The sequence below is a fragment of the Triticum urartu genome, chromosome 1 (assembly GCF_003073215.2).
Source record: "Triticum urartu cultivar G1812 chromosome 1, Tu2.1, whole genome shotgun sequence".
In the NCBI taxonomy this organism is placed as follows: Eukaryota; Viridiplantae; Streptophyta; class Magnoliopsida; order Poales; family Poaceae; genus Triticum; species Triticum urartu.
Genome location: NC_053022.1, coordinates 556,688,607 through 556,711,694, shown reverse-complemented (window position 1 = coordinate 556,711,694; position 23,088 = coordinate 556,688,607). Strand labels below are relative to the sequence as shown.

The 23,088-nt window shown below is 44.5% G+C and overlaps 3 protein-coding genes across 3 annotated transcripts; all 3 read right to left on the bottom strand.

Moving 5' to 3' along the window:
• Positions 1–3,098: 3,098 nt before the first annotated feature.
• On the bottom strand, positions 3,099–4,894 carry LOC125533136. The gene is made up of 5 exons (XM_048696896.1): positions 4,492–4,894; positions 4,259–4,398; positions 3,565–4,099; positions 3,309–3,391; positions 3,099–3,209 (listed from the first exon to the last, which is right to left on the bottom strand). Exons 1-5 carry the CDS (start codon positions 4,892–4,894, stop codon positions 3,099–3,101), a joined length of 1,272 nt encoding a protein of 423 aa, XP_048552853.1.
• Positions 4,895–11,649: 6,755 nt separating this feature from the next.
• LOC125539240 lies at positions 11,650–14,815 on the bottom strand. Its single transcript, XM_048702646.1, has 2 exons — positions 14,693–14,815; positions 11,650–14,156 (listed from the first exon to the last, which is right to left on the bottom strand). The coding sequence occupies exon 2, from the start codon at positions 13,821–13,823 to the stop codon at positions 11,817–11,819; it is 2,007 nt and encodes a 668-aa protein (XP_048558603.1). The 5' UTR covers positions 13,824–14,156; positions 14,693–14,815; the 3' UTR covers positions 11,650–11,816.
• Positions 14,816–20,067: 5,252 nt separating this feature from the next.
• On the bottom strand, positions 20,068–22,500 carry LOC125539235. The gene has a single exon (XM_048702635.1). It carries the CDS (start codon positions 22,461–22,463, stop codon positions 20,193–20,195), a length of 2,271 nt encoding a protein of 756 aa, XP_048558592.1. The 5' UTR covers positions 22,464–22,500; the 3' UTR covers positions 20,068–20,192.
• Between the last annotated feature and the right edge of the window lie 588 nt (positions 22,501–23,088).

The window sequence follows — 23,088 nt, the reverse complement described above, 5'->3', positions numbered from 1 at the left end:
CGAGCATGGTGAGGGAGGCATCAGTACTCCTATTGGGAATGTTGTCGCTTGACATGTTGCTCTACCATTACTTGAGCGAGTGCTCCGCCATCCAAGATGATGTGTCAATAGCATGGAGCCCCAAACATTCTCTGATCAAGTTCCAAATCCGGACAAGGAAGCGGCATTTGACGAAAAGACGCGCACCACTTTCTTGCACTTGTTGGCAAAGCGGACATAAGCCAGAGTTTTGGCAACCACGTCTGGCTAATCGACTAGACGTGCAAATACGGTCTTTGGTAGCGAGCCAAGCAAAGGATTTTGCTTTAGGAAGAGCCCAAGGAGCCCAAATGGTGCACCGGAGGGTTGTGCTAGTTCACCCAATGAATTGTGTTTTATAGGCCGAAGCCGAAGAGTAGTGACCACTCACCGTGTGATTCCAAATAGTGTTATCCTGCTCATCTCCCTTAGTTGGACCTCATGAAGGCACGTCCAGTGTTTCACAAATTCCCCAAAATGCTCAATGGAAGTGAATTTCGTAAGGATGATCTTTGTAATCCAAGCGTTCTCCATCAATGCTTCTTTCACTTTCCAATTTTTTTTCGTGAAGAGGCCATGTAAACTATGGGTGTGAAGTCCATTGGTTTATTGCCAAGGGGAGTCCAAAAAGGGGACGCGATCATCGTTTCGGATGGTCATGGCAACATATGCGTAGAAGAGATCGAATCCAACTTATCACATGGGTTTCCCATCCCCACCCAAAGCTTGGTATGCTCTTTCCATTCGTACCATAGCCAATGCAAGCGCAAAACACACACGGAATTCTTGAGGTGAAGTACCCCAAAGTCTCCAAGATCCTTCAACCAGCAGACGGTGGCCCAATTAACTTTGCACTTGGCTCTTGTAACCTTGTCGGTCCCTGCCGAAAAAAGGCCCTCTAAATCTTATTGATGCTCTGGATAACGGGCGGTGGAATAATGAGGGGTGTTCCATGGTAGATCACTTACGAGGTGAGTACCGCTTTGACAAGGGTGCCCCGGCCAGTGGTGGTAACATTTTGGTTGTCCCAAGGGACAAGCTTGGCAGCCACTTTGTCTTTTAGGAATTGAAGGTCGGCCCTCTTGAGTTGCCAAATTGATAGGGAAACACGAGCCACAAGTTTGTGGAGGATGCCCTCGAGGTTACAGTTTGAACATCGAATGGGAACAAAAGACCTTTTTTGGAAGTTGGTTTCCAATCCTGTCACCTCACCAAAATAGCCTCAAAATGCAAGAAATTTTTTCTATCTTTCTTTATGGCCCCCAAGAAAACCACCACATTGTTGACATAGAGAGAAATACTGCAAGAGGCTCCATACCTCTTATCTTGTGCAGCAAGCCATGTCTTGTGGAAATGTCGTAGCGGATCAATGACAATGATGAATAGGAGGGGGAGAGGGGGTCCCCTTGACAAATTTACCTTTTATTTTCCATGGCCAGTATTGTCATAGCAAATTTACTTTCATCACTCATTGCAATTTTTGCTTTTAATGGATCATGGTAAATTTACTTTCATCTCTCATGGCAGTTATTATTAAACAATAGTATATGTTACGCTTTTTGTGTTCCGCAACATGATCGCAATCTTACCTTTTTTGTGTCTTCATTAATATAGTAAAAATACCTTGCAAATTTAATCCACATTTTTGCCAGAATGTATAGATGCAAATTGCCATGACTTTTCCTGTTGGGCCATCAATTTTTTTCTTTTTCATGGACCATGGTAACATTTGCTTTTAAATATGATGCCTAATTTATTATTTGGACCATGACAAGTTTTGTTTCAATCATGAAAATTTTTACTAACAATCCATGATATCTTGTTTTCTATTCTCTATCACGACAAATTTATTTTCCTTTATTTTTGGATGATGGCAATGTATTCCCAGTTTTTCATAGCATGCCAAATTTTATATTTTGCTCCATGGCACATTTCATTTTTTGAGCACCATAGAAAATTTAAACACACTATGGCAATTTTGTTATCATGACACTCTTTTAAAACCTTTTCCATCTTTTGATTTTTTGGATCATATCATGAAACAAAATGGCAACTTAGGTTAGAATGACAATTTATAAATTTTCATGCATGATTTTTTTTAGATTTTGTTTTCCCTATTTTAAGTGCTTTTTTTGCAAATACAGTTTTGAAGCCATTTTTCATCAGATCCATGCTAAATTTGATGGGAGTTTTACTATATAATCATTGGTATTTAATTTTAGCTATTTTAAAGTCATGTCCGAGTACTAGTTTTAAGCCTTTTTGTATTAGTAACATCAAAAACTGGGCTTTCTTTTTCAGGGGCCTATATATAGTGATGTTTGGGGGTCGCGGTGGAAGCTGATCAAAGCAATGCTTCCCATCTTTTTGGATCAAGGTGCTTTCAAAAATCATTATTGGTAATGTTCGTGCGTATGAAAGAGTGACAACATCGTTGCTCCAGTCCAATTGCTGCCTCTTTGCCGAAGTCTTTGTATTATTTCTTCTAGCAAAGATTGATACCGCGAAGAAGGTGTTTTCAAACGATTTCATTGTAATTCTTAGTCATAGGAGTTACTTTGTATTTTCTTAGATCTTAGATCCAAATCAATGTACCTATAATTGTAATTGAAGGTGTTATATGTGTTTCTAAAAAAAAGGAAACAATTTCGTTTACTCGAAAGATCGGTCCCCAAGGAACGATTTGTTCGATCTGGGAGCTCCCAAGATCAATCGTCAGCGCCATATTCGGCTCCTTTAATCCTTCATAGCTGACCAAGAAATACAATAAACTGATGAAGGATGTAGTAGAGAACCGGTATTTTTTTAGACGTTATGAGCAATGCAGTAAACAATCAGCAAAAAAATGCCTTGCACCCTAGAAGCCTCGCTTCTCAAAAGCCACAAGTTGCTTAGTCAAGCAAGGAAATCCAAGTGAACTATGAATACAGACCACCCTACTGAGATAACAATCACAATAGCAACAGTTTGGCTATTCTGAGAACCCAAAAGACCAACCATTACGCACCCACAACAGGTTAACCAAATTAAGAGTAATACTGCATATTAGTGCCGCTAAGCAGCAACGTTGCTAGGAGCTGCTAATATAGACCGAAGCTGTGGTAATGCAGCTTCTTGTTGATCTTGGCGGGCAGAAGCACGGTGCTAAGAGCTCTGCGAGTCACCAGGGCAGCTTTGAGTAGTTCCATAACCTGTTCAAAAATTAGCAACACCTAGAGCTGGTCAATCAAAGGCTAGTGAGTTTTATGATCTGTGAGGCAAAATGTGTATATTTTGACAGAAATAACAACCTGGGGTTTTGTAAGGGCGACTTCTTTCTCTACAAGGTCCTTTCTCTGAAGTTTGGCTTCAATAACAACTTGCAGAGTGCTTGCTAAGGACAGAGGAAGAACATGCAGATCATCAGTCACAATGAATTTCTGAGGTCCGTGCTTTACATATGCTCCTCCGTTGTCAGATCCTCCCTTTGGCGACTTTGCATCCAGCTCACAGAGGTTCGTGGTTTTTACACTTACGTTGCAATATTGATGATAACTTTTTTTGTACCAAAATTTCCCATGACAGTTGGAAGATTCGCAAAACCACGATCCTTGATACACTTCAAACAAGCATTGATCTCTTGATTATCTGGAGCTAGTTCTTGCACTTGAAGCATCGTGCTAGCGCCACAGCCAAAGAAGGGCGCCAACATTGGGGACAATAGCAAGTTCTGGCATTCTGGCCTCAAGCATCCTTGAGCACTTCCATCTATGCTAGTGTAAAGATTGTCAAAACATCCTTTCGATGCCGATTTCCCGTATCTTTTCACTATGGATCCTAGAGGTATGGTCAGTAATCCGAGGAGAAGATCCACAAAATCGCCGTTAACTTCGGCGTACAACACCTTGGAGTTGTTCTTTGTCTGGAGAACCCTTAGGCTGGCATTAACTAGTGAGTGCTCAGCCTCAGTATCTTCTTCTTTAGGATGCAAGTACTCAGGAAGCATATCCACTACTGAATCATCAGGCGCGACAGCGACGTCAAGATAGTGATCAGTTAACGGGTTCTGCGACGTTAATGACCTCCTGAGCAGGTCAATTATCTGTAGCAGATGTATCATATCAGTTAAATAGTGTATGTTGCATGATTCGGCATAATGCTCAAACTAAAAAGTTACTCCCTCTGTACAGTAATGTTGAACTACAAAAACGTTTTATATTAATGTACAGAGGTAATAGTTGAGAACTTGAGAGAGAAAAACCTTGTCAGAACTGAACCGGAGAATCCTCTGCTCAAGACTGGATGGATCTGGCACTTGAAACTCGTCCAAAAGGGTCAGCATGAGAGAAGTTGAGGCCGGTGCAACTCTGAGATCGTCGGTGACGATGAACTTCATGCCTCCTTTGACAAAACCGCCATCCTCAGGAGCACCAGCAGCAGCGGCATTACGACCATTCATCGGCCTCTCCCCGGCTAGCTTCGCCATGACCTTGCCGCAACGGCAGACGACGCCGGGGACGGAGCTGAAAGCAGTGACGCTGCAGCTCGTGTCACCGCAGACGTAAACCTCCCTGTGCTTGGTGTCGTCGACTCTGACCTTCAACTGGCAGCACTGCTTCGCTGCGGCGTTGATGGGCCTGAGCAGCATCGCCTTGCATGCCTCGGTCCTGAACAGGTCGGTGGAGAGCCCCTCGACGCTCCCGTACAGCTCGTCCAGGCATCCCACCTGAGACTGCCCGCCGAGGAGGCGGACGACGGTGCCGAGGGGCAGCGTGAGGAAGCCGAAGAGAACGTCGACGAACTCCTTGCCGGACTCCGCGAAGAGCACCCTGTTCCTCTCCTTGTCCACGAAAACCTTCACGTCGATCGTCGGTTCTACTCCAGTCGACATGGACATTGTCGAGGAGGTGAACGGGCGAGCGCGTATTGAGTGTGTCGTCTTGGATAAATACGGACGGAGCCGTGGGAAGGTCACCGGACGTTTTTTGGAGCTCAAACGACGGATAGCTCGGCGGCCTTTGGCCCAAGAGTCGATGTAGCAATTATATTTACCTCTTCGTTTTCCACAACGAGTTCTGTGTAGCGGTAGAGGGGTTCTCCACTTCTCCCTCTTTCATGGCACTGATCTGTGTTCTTAAAGTTTGAATATAGTCCCTCTGCCCATGGCTATTTTGTTTGGATTTGTACGGAAATCATAACAGGCGCCGCCAGCTAGGAGGCTGATGCGGGCGACCCCCCTTACTACCGATAGATCTGGCCGCACAGATCTCAGAGCAGGGTCGTTGCCATGTCAAATTTTGAACTAGGTCGCTATATACCATAAAACCCAGCGAACGCTTTACTTTTAAAATCAAACCCGTGCAACACACTGGCAGCAGTGCGAGTTTTGCACATGGTAGACCTGGTTTGAATTCCAAGCCCTCATTTCTTTTGCGACATTGCATTTTTTCCACATGGTAGACCTGGTTTGAAACTTTGAATCCCAAGCCCTCTTTTTTTTGCCACATGGCTTTTTTTCCGGAAAATTTGCCACGGCAGTTTTAACTTTTTTTTTGCGAAATATGTTACATGAAAACATGGCAGATTAACCCTGATGACATTTTTCTAGAAAAATTAGCATGACTGTTTAACCATGATGGCGTTATTATATTGAGAGTTGATATTTTCTTAAGAGATGACATTTTTTAATTAAGAGATGGCATTTCTTGTTTATTAAGAGATGGAATTTTTATATTAAGTGATGGCATTTTGTGTTTATTAAGAGATGCCATTTTTTTAGAAGATGATATTTTTCTATTAAGAGATGACATTTTTTGTTTACTAAGAGATGTCATTTTTTATTTTAGGAGATGACATTTTTATATAAAGAGACGACATTTTTATCTTAAGAGATAGCATTCATTATTATTAAGAGACGATATTTTTTATTTATGAGGTGGCATTTTTATTATTTAAGAGATGACATTTTTGGTTTTTTAGATGTATTTTTTTGTTTATTAAGAGATGGCACCTTTTTTATCATGGCATTTTTTATTTTGTGTTCACAGGCATTGTTTTGTTCATGGCATTTTTTTAATCCAGAAGACACACAGGCTGCTTTTCTGGCCCAGTATATGGTACGCTGGCTGGGCTCGATCGACATAAACTTTCACAGGGTGATCCTTCTGGTAGCGAACTAAAACGTTCGATGGGAAAGGAGGGACCGGGCGAACGATTCGATCGCCAGGACCAGCTCCGCTGGCGATCGATCGCCCGATATTAGCGTTATTATTTTATTGACATCTAGAATACCAAATCAGCATCATTAGATTCATCCTATTTTTTTTTCCTATAGCGTGTATTAACGGTGTAGAAGTTTCTAATCTGAGTTTATGTGCCATCGGCAAAACTTACAAACATTTTAGCTCACTGCGACATACTCCCTCGGTCCCAAAATAAGTGTCGGTGAGCAGTGACACCTATCTTGGGACAGAGTGAGTATATATGAACACAACCATTTGCTTTTTGTCCAGGCACATAAAGTTGTATCTTTCCAATCGCTCTGCTAGAACATCTTACATTACAGTCTTAGTCTTACACTATTTTCCATGATTTTTGGGAAGTTCTAATCCATCAAAATTTCAAACAGGTTATGTGGTTACTATTGATAGAAAACCTCCAAGCTACTTGATATTATAAATATAAATAATTTTCTCTACAAACTTGATTAAATTTTGACGTTCACAAAAATCAATATGCACTATATTATGGGATGGAGGGAATATTTTTTCATAGCAGCATTGTGTTTTTTAAGGTGTGCTCGTTCCTTCACAGTTGCCATGAGTTTGGTTGCCGAGAGGTCAAGGCAAATTCGTTACACGGGTTACTAGGTGTAGGGATGAAAATAGAGCAAAATCAAAGTGTTATCACTTTTTTTTTTGTAATTTTTTAGGGAAAAGCAAAACAGATGGAGAAACACTAAAAAAGTACAAAATTAAAAACTGATGAAAGTAAATACTCCCACCGTCTCAAAATATAAGACATTTTCTGACACTATCATAGTGTCAAAAGGCATCTTATATTTTGATACAGAAGGAGTATAGAGCAAATACGACGCGGACATGGTTACAAAATAAAAAATATGTCGGAACAAAGAAAACCCTTAAGTCGTACAGAAAAACATAACCAAACCAACGTACTTGTTCAATTATGACCCAACAACAAAGTAGCAATAAACTTTCAAAAAAAAAAAGTAGCAACAAGGTGTGCCGGTGAGTAGGCCTAGATGGTGGAGGTGTGTAGTTAGAGGGACAATGATAAATATAAGTACGTGCTGGGCTGAAGTGGGCTATACAATTTTGATTTTTATCGGGCAATGTTGTATGTACGGATAATTAAATTCCATTTTTGCAGGATTTCCACCAGAAAATGCAATTCCATTTATTTACGTTTATGTGAGAAAGTTTTTCATTACCGTTTTTCCTTTTTGGAAATTTGCATTTCATAATTGTACTTCATTTCTACAATTTCTGATAATAGATGGGAAGTTTCCGCTTTGTTTACATCTCTGGTTGCGTGTGTGGCTCCTTCATTCGTTTATTTCCTATTTTCTAAGAAGTGTAGTACTCAGAAGAAAACAATTATACGAAAATTCTAGTGGACAGGAATGTAGTATGATAACTCAAAAAGGCCCATTTGTTTGGTCTAATACTTGCAGGCCTGAGATAGAAGGAGGACTGGGAATTAAAGGTCTATTTGTACAAAATAAAAGCCTTCTCATGTCCTCCACCTAGATAATTTATATGAAATATGGAAGTACGATTTCTTGAGTTCTCAAGGCTAAATGTTTTCATGATAGTTCTTTCTACAAGCGAAAGGGAACCGTCCTCCTGCTTACGACATTTCAATCTTGAATACTAAAGATAAATCTAGTGCTAATTGCACTATCCAAATTGCTGACGACAACTCTAATATTTAGTATACCATGTGGTGTCCTTTTTGTGAACACATTCGTAGTCATCTTAACATCCAAGATCAAATTACTCGTATCCTAACACCACTTGGAACCTTTGGCTTCCCAATTGAAAATCTTGGAACTTGTCTCATTTCCATCTCGTTTTATCGGGCTAATAGTAATTTTCTTCTATTCCTATCTTTTTTGATTAATCATGATGACATAGTTGTTTCGAAACATCCACCCAATGTTATTTATTCATCGGGAAGTGTTTATCAAACTTTGACTTCTCTCTGGCTTGCACAAATCCAGCTGCCAATGTAGTTTTAAGGAATCACCAAGACCGTTACTTTGGCAGCCTAGAAGTGCAAGCATAAATCCGGCTGCCAATGTAGTTTTAAGGAATCGCCAAGAACACCACTTTGGCAGCCTAAAAGTGCAAGCACAAATTTGGCTGCCAATGTAGTTTTAAGGAATCACCCAGGGCCAAACTTGTTTCGAGTCTCTTAAGGAAGGTTATTACAACTGGAGGCATGACCCGTTCAAAACACAATGATGTTCATTGGAAAAGATGTAGCCAAATGGAAGATGACATACATATTTCCTTCTCTTTTCAATATGCAAAGATTTTTTTTCTATTTTATGTCTAAGGGTTGATGGACTTCTTCAACAAGGATGTACAACCATTCCAGATACGATGGATCGATTCCTCTGCACTTGTTATCAAGAGTGTACTCTAGAGTTTATTATTAAGGTTGGATGCTTTGGAAATACATAAACCATCCAAGCATAAAAATTCTTTGTGGGTCATACATGGAGCAAATGCATAGCAATTGAAGAACCAAACAAGCAACCTGAAAGACTTGCTGAGGGAAGACCCTCCTTATAAAATCGTGTATTCTAATGATAGGGCAAGGATCCTACAAGGGCCATGGAACACGCAAAGCTCTGCCATTTCTCCTCCTGCAAGTTCTACCAAGATTGCAAGACTTGGGTCTTCATGTGTGCACTTCGTCATCTTGAACACTCAACAACTTCTTGTGCAGGCACTCACTCATGGAAACTCTCTGTTTAGGCATGAGCTCTTGCTTTGGATCTTGCGTCCATGGTTGCCTCCAAGCTCTGGCTTCATCAACATGCAAATTACTCGGCATATAAGGAAACTCTTGCCATGGTGGCATCGACCAGAAAACCAAAAGAAAAGCCGGGACATTGGAGTATCATACCAAGTTTAGAGAGGCTCCTTTTGAGAACTGAAGGGGTTGACAATTGGGATTACACAATCAAAAGAGAAAGAAATAGGAATGCCCATAGATAAGCTTAAGATGCTATCTATTCAACTCCTCAACACACTTGCATGTACACTCGTAGTGAAGCTCACTCTTTAGCCTATTGCCGAACTAAGGCTGCTCTATGTAATCCAATTACGCACAATGTTAATGTTTTGGTAGTGACTTGTCTTTTATAAATGAAATCTAGAGTTTACACACAAAATAGACAGACTAGTAAAGAGCAACACACCATAAAAAACCATACAAGACGGTGATTCCAGTTTTTTCTGGTCAAACCACCAGTCCGGTCAGGTTTAAAACTATGATTTTGTTTACTTTAAGGTAAGCTTTCGTCCCTCACAAAGAAAGGACAAACAAAAGAGTTAGCCCGTTTCTACTCCATTCCAACTCGACCCAAAAACATCATGGGCCATTTCCATTGTTCATGGACCAACGATGTAGACTAGGAAAACAAACAGCCGCATGCCATATTTTTTCTCATTGGCTTTGATGTGTACCATTTTATGCTCATTTTTCGTTTGAAACTTTTTTTACTCGAAAAAATTTAGTTTTGTTCCAATAGATCAACATATTTTCTCCTTGCCAAATTATAGTGATTTTTAGTTTAAACTCACATACCTAGGACGGAGCAATTATGTTGGATTGTTTATGTTTCATGCATTGGCTCATGGAGCCGTTGGTCATAAGTACTGTTGCATGTATTGGCTTGTTGTGACTCTATTTCTTAAAACCGAAAATGATGTTCTAATCACAAGCTCACATGAGCTCAGGTGAACAATAAAAAAATTAAAAAAATTCCAAGTTTTTTTTGTATGGAACTTTGACAAATGTTCTGATAACCTGCAAAATTTCATCGTCAGATGACATTCATGTAAAATGTGGCAAAAAAAAACAAATTGATGCTCCAAAATGCGTTTGAAAATAAGATTTTGGAGCATCGATTTTTTTGCCACATTTTATACCAATGTCATATGGTTATGAATTTTTTTGCAAGCTATCAAACATTTGTTAAAGTTTTACGCAAAAAAATTCAGAAATTTTTAATTATTTTTGATTTTACTGTTCACCCAAGCCCATGTTAGCCCGGGATTAGAACAACTGCGTCCAAACTCTTAAAACAAAACTATAATATCAAGAAACATAAAAAAGTTAATAAGATGCACTATAAATTTTAACGATGGAGTAACTGAAAAATATGTAGACACCATAGAATTCTGAGCAAGCGCATACCTGATTATTTTTCCCGATTTTTTCACTTCATTTGTCAGTTTTGGTAGTTTAATTCTTATTTAAAAAAATCATGAATATGATTTTTTTACACAAATTTCAAGAAAACAATTGAAAGTCTTAAAAAAGTTATCCCGAATTTTGAAAATTGTTCATCAATTTGCGAAAACATATGCAAACTTAAAAAATGTTCGTGAATTCACGAAGTATTCGTGAGTTTAATAAGTGTTACGAATTTGAAAAACTGTTTGTGAATTATAAAAAATTCACAAATTTGGAAAATGTTCATGAATTTGATTTTTACATAAATTTATAAATGTTCACAAAATTTCAAAATGTTTATGAAATTGAAAAAGATAAAAAGTAAAAGGAAAGACGAAAAAGAAACCACTAGAAAACAAGAAAACCGCTTCTAAAACCAGTGTAAAACCACCGCTTGTTGCATCTCTCACTCTCTCTTTGCATAGCTGGGCCTCGGCGCATTTCTGACCTAGCGTGGTGATCACCCGATATGTGTTGCTATACAAATGAGTTGAGTGTTCCTAAAAAAACTATCAGTTGAGTGATTCTAAAAAAAAACATATCGATTGCGATGTAGTACATCTGCCCTAACTAGTTTTTACGAGTTAGGAACGAGATATGCTCTTTATGTAGATCGCCGATTTTTGTGTTGTTGTATATACAAAAATAAAGAGAGAGAAGTTCCTTTCCTTGACGGAAGTTGCAGAGAGTGAAGAAACCTGCGGCCAGAGCACTGGACATTGGACCCTGCAATCCATGTGAAACGTTGCAATAAGCCTCTCTTCTACCTTATTGTCTACTAAAACAGGATCTTGCCAATTCTATTCTGCAGCATACTGAGCTAATACGTACTCTTTCTGTCCGAAAAAGGTTGTCCCTCAAATGGATGTATCTAGCATCAAGTTATTGTTAGATACATCCATTTGAGAGACAAGATTGTGACAAGTTTTTTCGGACGACGGGAGTACCAAGGTGTATTTGTAGCATAACTGTCAGTATTCTTCTAGGCCGCGTATGACAAGTTTGTAAAAAAGTTCACATGTATAAAAAGCTTACATCAGTAGTTTACCTTCACACAACACACACTTTATCATTTCATTCCGGTGCAAAGTTAGCAACAAGCGGGATGAGGAGCAAAAACAAACGAGTCATCGACGAATTAGGAGGTGACAAAAAAAATTCCAGTGAGACTTTGAATACTGCTCATCCTGGTGAGATGACAGTCACAATAGCAATAATTAACGGACTCTTTCTGAACACTAGAAAGAGCATTACACGCAACAGCTTGCAAGGTAGTACCAACCAAATGAAATGAAGAGCAAATACTACTGCATAACATAACACGATTAAACAGCATCAGGAGCACCATAAGTTGCAGCGGCATCGGCGGTGTCGTCGTCGACGCTCCCGACATGGGCGAGCAGCGCCCAGAGGAGCGTTACCAGCTCCCCGCCCCGGGCGACGGCCTCTGCGTGGTCGTCGATGTTGTCGCAAGCAGCGGCGACGGAGACGAGTGTGTCCGACCAGAATTCGGCGAGGGTCTTCCATGCCACCTCTTCTCCTGCCGGCAGCTCCGCCAGCAGCCGCCCGAGCTCCGCGCCATCCTTGAGCACACGGTGCTTAGACTGCTCGCTCAACAGCTTGAGCAGCTGCTGATCCTCTACTTCGGGCGTTGCCGTCGACACCCGACCACCGCCGTCCCGGAGGACGCGCGCGGCGTCCTTCTTGACGGCCTTGTACAGGCTCCTGCACCACGCGGCGTCGTCCGGGAGTAGCTCGGGACAGTAGGCCACCAGGTAGGCGCAATACTGCGATATATGAGTAGCGGCAATCTCATGGTTGGAGAGAGGTTTGTTTTTCCGTCGTGATCTCACTTGAAGGATACTTGTGGCGACGTGACACACGAGCATGGCATCAGCAACTCCCTTGGGTGCCTGGAATGTCCAAAGAAGCTCGTTGTTGTTGACTCGTAGTTGTAGAGGCGTCACGCTGTTGCTTCGGAGCCTGCTTATTCTTGGATCGAACCTTCTCACCGCACTGACGACGGCAGTCTTCACTGCTTTCGGCACCTTCTTCTTCTCGTCGGGCCGATGAAGGAGACGCCGAAGAAGAGCCACTGGCTTTCTCCTTTGGTGGAGCAGCAGCACGGAGCATTGGTTCATCTCGTCCACCCAGTGCTCGATGAGGTTGCATCTGGTGCGTAGCACATAGCCAACACATTTACGAATCGTCGGAGATTTTTGCCAACAAGTATTCCTTGTGTAGCCGCAGATCAGGGCCACTTTGGCCCAACTGGAGCAGATGTAAGAAGCGATCTCCCTCGCTTCAACCAGCAAAACTAGCATAACAAGTATATACACTTCCACGGCATCAAACCACACTGTTCCAAAATCAACCTCAGTATATACACTCCCCCTCTGAGTCGGATCTGGTTGATTGCAGTGCACAGGAGAACAACTAATCTGCTCAGTATAAAACCCTTGAACCAGAACTGTACGAGTGGAACCCACCAAAAATATGATCAAAAATAAGCAGTAGCCGATGCTTGAGAGTGAAATAGATACGCTCAACATGGGAAGGAAACTCTGTGAATATGAGACTGGTAGGGATGTATAATAATAATCATGAAGAAATGAAAGCTCATGGGCGATCACCCCAAGTACCCTTTCATCATCACTATCCTGAAGCAACATATGCCGCATAAAGTTGCCGACTTTCATAAACCCAGCCTCACTGACTGTGTACCTTGCAAATCGACACCGCAACAGCTTGAACAATGCAAATGAAAGGCACAAATCCTTGTGCTGCGCTGCTGGCTCCGGAAGCACTGTGTCATCCAACTCCCAAACTCGATCGATGGTCACTAAGCCATCATTGTTCATCCCTGTCAAGCTGTAACCATGAGGTTGTTTTTCTACCAAAACAGTGCCCTCTCTCATGACTATAAGTGGAGGAGGTACATAGTGACTTGCTAGCTCAGCATGATGAGCTCCATATTGTAGTTGCTCCATGTATCCAACAATGAGACGAGGATTGCGTCCAAGTGCTAATGATTGCGTGGCCTTGTACCATGCATAGTACTTGAAAAGCAATTTGGCCAAGATAAGAGCATATGGTAGTCCCAATAAGAGATATAGCTCCTGACTAAGCATAGTATCTCGAGACCATTTGACATATCCAGATGGTTGTAGACCTGATTCCAAAACGATGTAGGCAAGGTAGGAGGTCCACATTGCTTGAACAAGCTGCACTGCAGGGGGTGCCATGCTTCGACCTTCTCTTGAATCACCGTCCACTGTTGCAGTGGCATTGGTACCTATGATTTGAACAAGACCAATCCACAACATGACCATGCCTACGTAGTCGGCGCTTCACAAGTTGCTGTTACGACTCGGTCTTGTTCTGTGTAAATGGTGAAGGTGTAAGGATTTTCTAAGGTGGAGACGAGATAAGAGAGGATGGGTAGGAACAGGGTGGTGGCTCCTAGGTAGAGGAAACGGATCAAAGGATGGTGGCGATAGCGACGCCCGTAGGAGCCTATCCCAGCTATGACTCCCATCAAAATAGTGTTCGCCACTAGGAGAGTGTTGACACGGAACAACAACCCTCCCACATGTTTGGAGAAGAAAGCTATTTCATCATTGGAGCACTCTTGGGTAGAATTTCCACCCATGATATGTATTGACCTGGTTGTCAAATTTGAACATTAGTATACAATTTGTTTGTTGGGGCAATTGTCTATATACAATTGCAAAGATGCACATCACTATGACCACGCTCGACTGGTTTGCACATCAGTAAAATAATGCTCGACTGGTTTGACCTTAGAATCTTAGATAAATGAATGAGAATGACTATACCATCCTTTCAACGAATATTATATTGCAGAGTACTCCCTCCGTCCTTTAAAAAGTGTACTTCCAACTTTGTTGGAGGGTCAAACTATCTCATAGTTTGACCGAGTTTTTGCAAAAATATATCAATATTTATGAAATCAAATGGGTATATGATGAAAATATACTTTATCATGAATCTAGTGCTACTAGTTTGATGTCATAAATGTTGATGTATTAATGTGTAAATACGGTCAAACATAAAAATGTTTGACTTTCCACTCTTCAAAGGACGGAGGGAGTACTCCGTAACAACGAAAAGCCCAATTGGAACACTTGCAAATTCTGCTTATAAGTAGACAAATAAACAAGAGGTGATTAAGATTTACCTCACACAGTTGCTCCTGGTGGCTCCTGCTGCCTGGGATGGTGTTGCTGCATGTGTCTCGAGAATAGATAGCCTGATCGCACAAGCGGTGCCTGTGCGTGCTGTTTGGATGATAATATATTACGTAGTAGCTTGCAAAGGAGTACGTTCGCTTTTGGTCTCGTTATATACTTCATTCATGTGGAGTAATACCTTGCTTCTTTCAGCGGCAGAGTATCTGATCTTGAACCACTTCTTTCTTCTTTTGAACATCCTTACGGGCTGGATATATGCTCCATGTCGAGCCTGCTTTGCTTTGCTACCCGGATGCATGTTGCTTTGGATATTTATTTCCTTGGGCGCGGTTAAGGAATGGCGGGCTCTGTCGGCACCGTGGATTCATTACTTGCTTTGTGCCGGCGGAACTACCAGCTGCCATTTTTGATTTGAGAATCTCCCAGTTCTGCACGCAGAAGTAGCCTCTCTCCCCGAGTGTGTGTGTGTGTGTCAGCCCGTATGCAACGACGCTGGGAGAAGATGAGTGAGCATGCTCTAGCTAACAGAGCCGAAGCAGAGCAACGCCTGAAGGAGAACGAGCCTGACGAAACTGAATACAGGGATGACAGTGCTATTCAGGCGAGAAGGGATGCAGGCTGAACTACAGAAGCAAGCTGTTGAGCCCCGCAAGTCTGTGAGACTGAGACCGCATGGCCCCTCCAAGGGGTAGTACTCGGGTAAGGAATAGGTGCGATACTAGAGTGGGACCTGCTTGTAAGCGTGTCAAAAAGCGTCTTACGTTATGAAACGGAGGTAGTACCATTGATATTGTTGTAACTAGAAGCAGCTGATTTTCCTTGGTAGAGCCACCCGGGAGTAGATCAGAATTCTGGACCGAAGGACCCTGGCAAGGGCGACTCCTCTCTCCCTAAATCCTTCTTCCTCCTATAATTTGTGATTTCAGAAGTCGTTCCTTGTTGTTGTGAGATTTGTTCCCTACCTAACTTCCCCTTGGCGGTCCTCCGCATGGCCACCTCGGAGGCCCTCCCGCGCAACGCCGTTCACCACGCCGCCGCCGGAGGAGGCCGGCCGCCCGCCGCCCGGCGGACGGCGGCGGCGGGGCATCTCCGGCCTCTTTTTTTCCTTTCTGTTCTTCCCCTTGGCGGTCAACTTCCGATCTGGCCGCTGGCTTTCTGATCTGTCCATGGCTTGCCTCCCGATCTGGCGGCTACCTCGTGATTCTGGCCTTCCGGTCTAAATGAAGTCCATGGCCTGGAGTACGGGGCTGGTGCCTAGATGCATCCACACGGCTGCTTAAGATGTGCACGTGCATGCAGATGCTCGGCGGCCGTCCAAGCGGCCGGTTACACATGGTCATGGCTGCCTGGAGTCTTGCTGTGCAGTGGCATGGTCGGGTCTTCACTGCTAGGCGGAGTTCCTGGCTGAGTGCGCCGGCGGCTAATGGTCGCAGTGTGGCAGATCTGCTTTGATTGCGTCACCGGGAATTGGATCCGGTATGGCGGCGGCCTCGCTGCGGATTGCGGTCACCATCAAAAGATTTTTTGAGAGCTTCGTCTCCGTAGATCTGGTGGTTGACTTCGGCGGCGAGATACAAACTATGATGAAGTCTTGATGCAGAGGGATGGTTGTGCGGCCGCGGTGGTCACATCACATGTAGCTGCTGGGATTCTGGAAAAGTGGTGACGACAACACATGAATGACTTCGATGGTGGTGCTACTTGAGCACCCGGTCTTGAGCTCTGGGGTGAAAGCCTAGGTCTGAACCGAGTTGGGTATACCTGGCAATGGCGATGCTTTTACATCGTTACCTTGTTGAAGGCATTGTTCAGAATGCTCGGACTGATTCTTCAGGGTGAAAACCTATATTGTAGCCTTGGGTGGCTGGATCCGGTGACGGTGGCACTTGAGTGTTGCTCCCTTCTTGAAGGCGTTGCTGTTAAAGAACCTCGTCGTCCGAGTAATGTCATGACATGGTCGGTGCATATATGGTCATTGTTATAGTTTGTCGATCTAGGATCTAATCGCTTTGGAGTCTTTTTCCTCGCCTACATGCATAGCTTTGGTCTTATATGACTTTGGTATTTGTCGGCGTGTTTTTGTGTGCGTGCGTTGGTGTTAGCTGTGTGCATCCTAGCTATGCAGAGGCCGGGTGTGTGCTCATCATGTTTGTATTTTCTTGATGCTCCATTTTGAGTTAATAAAATCCACCCTTTATCGAAAAAACAAGTATTAACAGTGTGTGACAGATCAGGTATAACCTTAGGGCATCTCCAACGTCGGCCTCCAAAACAGGCATACTCCCTCCGTCCTAAAATAAGTGTCTCAACTTTATACTGACTTTCGTGCTACGTGGGGCGCGGCAGCGCAGGTGGCTGCTACCCCGACGTGGAGGGCTGCGCGGTGTGGCCAGCTTGGTGCTGCCGTGGTGGCGGAGGCGGGGGCGCACCCATCTGGGTCTGGCGGCTCTCCCATGGCAGGCGGCGCGGGTGCTGGCGATGACCCGGCGTGGTCATGGCGCTGGGAGGGGACCGCGGCGGCATAAGGCCGCTGCTGCCGGTGCTTCGGCTGCCGATGGTGAGGTGGTCCCACGGTGGATTTGGGCTGCCACAACGTGGTGGGAGCCCATGGTGGTGGCCTGGGCCGGTTCGCGGCGGCAGCGTTTGTCGGTGTGGTGGAAGCTTAGGGATGGTGTACGGGTTGCGACGCAGCGGCGGCGGCTGGGCGTCTCTACTATCGTCTCGTTTGCGTGAGGTTCCTGTGGATGCTCCTGGATCTCCCCCATGGTTATTGATGGTGGCCGGTCCGGCTCTTCGCGCCTTCGAGTGGGTGGTCGGTTTGGGCCAGGTCTAATTTTGGCAGGGAGCCCTTGTTGGGCGTCAGGGGTGACGTTTGGAGAGGTGGTGGGAGGCATGGGTGGCGCCGATGCGGTCAGGCCACCCATCACCGGTAGGGGTGCCGGGCGTTGACGTAGTCCACCCACCTTGCCTCTTCTCCGACCTGGTTGCTCCCCGATCGATTTGGTCACTCCGGTCACCGACGACTCTGTCGGTGGTCAAAGCTTGCCAGTCGATTCATTGCACAGCCATGGAAGACCTTCGGGGCGTCTTGTTTCTTGGGCGGCGGCTCGGGTGGTGGGAGCTGCGGTACTCGTGGGTTGAGTCTATGGCTCGGGTGCGGGCGACTAGCGGTCATGGATGCGTGGGTGGCGTGCTAGCTGGCGTTTCGATGGTCTGTGGCAGTGTTCGGCTTGGGTCGATGTGCATGACCGCACCGATGTCGAAGGAGGAGCATGCTTATCGGGATGAAAATCCTGTCTGGTCGAGGCCAGACCAACGGATGCGGCGCATGTGGGTGTCGTCTTCTTCCTGAAGTCTTCGTTGTGGTTGCTCCCTCCCTTCATCGTGCTCCAGATCAAATTCCGATCCTTGGATCAGACGGTGGCGGCTCTGCCGTGTTGTTCCCTTCTTGAAGGTTCCGTCTTGAAGCGCACGGTCTCGTCGATTCTCAACTTCATCTCTTCACGGTTTCTCATCGGAAGAGCGCCGGCAGCTCCGTAGTGATGCTTTCTATCTTATCTTGTAATCTATGTCGAGTCTTTGGGTGTGTTGTTGTTGTTGTAGCCCTTTGGCACCTATGTATCTTGTCCTGAGTGAGTGTGGGTCTCGTGTGGTGTGTTGGCATTTGTATCGATTCCGTCTGTTGGCGGTTGTTGCTTTATGTATAAAGCGGGGCGGAAGGCTTTTTCTGTAATCATGCAAATAGGCATAAGTTTGATATTAATTATATTTCATCCGTTCAACTAATAAAACCTAAAAAAAATCTATACTAATTAGTAGCAGATGATGACATGGTATAACCAGCTGGGCTAGCCGGAGGCTCCTCAATCGTCGTTTGTGTCGTTGTCGTCACCGGAGTGGTCCATCCGGCGGCAGAAGGGCGCAACAGCCCTGCACAGCCGCCGCCTCGCATCACGGAGGAGCCGCTTGGCTTCCTCTTGCGTCGTGCGTAGGGCCACTTCAGTCAACGCCAACTCTAACCCGGAAGCCCTACCCTAGCCCTTCCGGCGGCGGCGCCAGAGGTGTCGCTGAGCAAGCATTCCTTCCCGATCTTGGAGAGAACCCGTCGAGGCGAAGCATTCTCCACACGAACGTCTCCATGGTGGCCACTGACCGGTCGCGGGCCTAGGTCTCTACGAGGACCCTGGCATGTGTGGCTCAAACTTTGTGAACGCCACTCGGTGCACCGTATCGCGCCATTCCCTCCACGCCGCCTCCTTGGCCGTCCTCTCCTTCGCAGATATGATCATCCACGATGAGGAGCCACCGTTGTCGCGGACTCCAAGGTAATGGAGGAGGCATCCATGCACCTTCGTGAACATGAGGGGCATCTCCTCTTTCACAGCCTTGCCACGCCTGTGGCGGCGATGCCGGCTCGTCGATGCGGGCGTACCGTTTGTTCGGTGGTGACACTATCTCCTCCTTCACACGATGTTATTACATCCAATAAGCTCATATATCGGGTATAATAATGAGTGGACACGTCCTGAACGCAGGAGCATCTGCGTCCACTTAAAAAAAAATGCATTTTAAGCATGTTTTAAAATGTCAGAAAATATAAAAGAAAATTTCATGCATACATGTTGCCAAATGTGTGTGGGCGGCACAAAGTTTTGTGAAAAAAATGACTTTTTGGTTTGCCTTCACAAAAAAGAAAAATTTTAGTGCTTCTAAACAGCCTTTCAAGATACAATTTTTTGTCTTTTTTGCACAGGCTACAAAAAAAGTTAATTTTCCGTAAAACTTTATGCACACACATATAACATGGAGACGTACATGTGCAACCTTTTTCAGATTTTTTTAGCATTTAGAAATGCGTTTTTCAAAGTGGATTCATATGTATCCGGGTTCATCCATGCACTTCCCGTATAATAATATCTTATATTATGAGACGGAGGGAGTATCTCTTTATGTAAAACAGGATCATGCCAATTCTATTATGCGTCATAGTGAGCTAATACGAAGGTGTATTTGTAGCGTAACTGTCAATACTTCTAGGCCGCGTATGAGAAGTTTGTAAAAAAGGTCACTTGTAAAAAGCTTACATCAGTAGTTTACCTTCACACAACAGATACCTTATGGATAGGGCTATCATTTCATGCCGGTAGCATTATTGATCATTTCATGCCGGTGCAAAATTAGCAACATGTGGGATCACGAAACAAAACAAACAAGTGATCGACAATCGGATTTTGAATAAGTAGTGCTCATCGTGGTGAGATCACAATCACAATTAATAGCAACAATTAATGGACTCTTTCAGAAAACTAAAAAGAGTTCAAACCAAATGAAATGAAGAGCAAGTACTCTCTCCGTCCGAAAAAGTTTGTCCCCCAAATGCATGTATCTAGCATCAAATTAGTGCTAGATACATTCATTTGAAGGACAAACTTGGGACAAGTTTTTTTCGAAGGAGGGAGTATTGCATAGTGCATACACATAGCAGGATTAAACAGCATCGGGAGCACCATGAGTGGCAGCGGTGGTGTCGTCGTCAACGCTCTCGACATGGGCGAGCAACGCCCAGAGCAGCGTTACGAGCTCCCCGCCCCGGGCGACGGCCTCCGCGTGCTCATCGATGTTGTCACAAGTAGCGGCGACGCTGACGATCATCTCCGTCCAGAAGCCGGCGAGGGCCTTCCACGCCACCTCCTCTCCTTCCGGCAGCTCAGCCAACCGTTGCCCGAGCTCCGCACCATCCTTGAGGACTTGGTGCTTGGACCGTGCCCTCAGCAGCTCCACCAGCCGCCGGTGCTCCGGTTCCGACGACGACACCGTAATGTCGTGGCCGGCGAGGACGCGCCCAGCATCCTTCTTGACAGCCGTATACAAGCTCCTGCACCACACGTGGTCGTCGGGAAGGAGCTTGGGACAACATGCCACCAAATAGGCGCAATATCGCGAGAGGTGAGTGGCGACGATCTCATGGTCGGAGGGAAGTTGCTCTCGTGATCTTGTCATTTCAAGGATGCTTGTGGCTACGTGACACACGAGCATGGCATCGGCTGCGCCCTTGGCTTCATGGAATGTCCAGAGGAGGTCGCTGCCGACTTGCAGCTGTCGAGGTGTTGCGCCATTGTTTCTGAGCTTATTTCTTTGGTTCATTCTCACCACGTCGAGGACGGCGGCCTTCACTACTCTTGGTATCTTCATCTTCTGGTCCGGCAGATGAAGGATACGTCGAAGAAGAGTAATTGGATTTCTACTTGGGTGGAGCACTAGGATTGAGCACTGGTACATCTTGTCCTCCCATCGATCCAAGAGCTTGCACCTGGTGTGCAGAACATGGCCAATGCATTTACGGATCGTCGAAGATTGCTGCCAAGAAGTATGCTTTACATAGCCACAAATCAGGGCTACTTTAGTCCAGTTGGAGCAGATGTAAGAAGCAATCTCCCTCGCTTCAACAAGCACACCTAGTGTCCCAAGTAGACACACTGGCAAAACATCAAACAACAATCTTCCAAAACTCACCTCTGCTTTACTCTCACTCGTATACGTATATGTAGAACCGGATACAGGATGGCAGTGTACCGGATGACAATAAATCTGCTCATAATCTAGAGCACTGTAACCTCGGAAAGTTGTTACCAAAAAGATGATGACAAATAAGCAGTAGCCGATGCTTGAGAGTGAAATAGATACACTCAAGAAGGGTAGCCAACTCTCTGAATAAGTGACTGGGAGATATGAAAAATAGTAATCATGAAGAAACGAAAGCTCATTTGTAATCAAGCCAAGAACCCTTTCATCATCACTATCCTCGAGCAACACATGCCGTATAAAGTTACTGGCTTTCGCAAAGCCAGCCTCCTTAATTGTGTACCTTGCAAACCGACACCGTAGCATCTTGAACAATGCGAATGCAAGGCACAAATCTTTTGATCTCCAAAGCAATAACGTGTCATCCAACTGCCAAACTCTGTCGATGGTCAGTAAGCCATTGTTGATGTTCATCCCTGCCAGACTGTAACCATGAGGTTGCTTCTCTACCAATACAGTGTCCTCTCCCATAACTATGAGTGGAGGAGGTACAACATGCTCACTTATTGCTAACTCCGCATAATGGATTCCTACTTGTAGCTTCTCCATGTATCCAACAATGAGGCGTGGATTGCGTCCAAACGCTAACGATCGCGAGGCCTTGTACCATGCATAGTACTTCAAAAGCAACTTGGCCAAAATAAGAGCATACGGTAGTGCAAGGAGGAGAATATCTAACAGAGGAAGCTGCCGATCTTGAGACCATTTGACGTCATATCCATATGGCTCTAGACCTGATTCTATCATCATGTAGGCAAGGTAGGAAGTCCAGATTGCTTTAACAAGTTGCACTGCAGGGGGTGCAATGCTTCGACCTTCTCTAGAATCACCGGCCACTATTGCTGTGGCGTTGGCACCAACGATCTGAACAAGACCAATCCACAATATGACCAGGAAGACTTGGCCGTCTGCTTGACAGTTTGATGAAATGACTCGGTCGTGTTTTGGGTAAACGGTGATGGTGTAAGGATTTTGGATGGTGGAGACGACATCAGATACAATGGGTAGGAACAAGGTGATGGCTCCTAGGTAGAGGAAGCGGATCAAAGGATGGTGGCGATAGTGATGCCCATAGGTGCCTAACCCGGCTATGACTGCCATCAAGATGGCATTAGTCACCAGGAGAGCATTGAGACGCAAGACCACCCATCTCACATGCTTGATGAAGAAAGCCATTTCATTGGTGGAGCACACTTGGGTAGAATTTCCGCCCATTATATATATTGACCTGATTGTCAAATTTGAACATTAGTACAAGTTGGTTGTCGAGGCAATTGTCTATACACCATCACAAATATGCAGCATTCGAAACCAGGGTAAGAGGGTTTCTTATCACTATGGCAAAAGTCGACGGGTTTGACCATAGTCAAATGACCATACGGGCTTAGCTTTCAAGAAAATCTGGCATTGTCACATGTTCCAGAGGAACATCATTTCCATGTTTCATGAACAAGAAAATCGGGTATGTAACAAATTCTAAAGGACCATTTCCATGTTCTATGGAGAAACTTGAGCCTTTAACTATTTGTATTTTCGGGTGAAGTGTGATTTTGTCTAATTTAGACCAATAAAATATGTATCTATTGTACCAAAGCAAAGTTCTACAGGAGAACTTTCCTTTGGTACACCACCAGAAAAGTTTACAGATTTCGATGCAGATGAGAGGTGAAGATTAGAAGTTACTCTCTCCGTAAACTAATATAAGAGCGTTTAGAATACTAAAGTAGTGATCTAAATGCTCTTATATTATGCTCTTATATTAGTTTACAGAGGGAGTACCTTTCAATAAAAAAGGGTAATA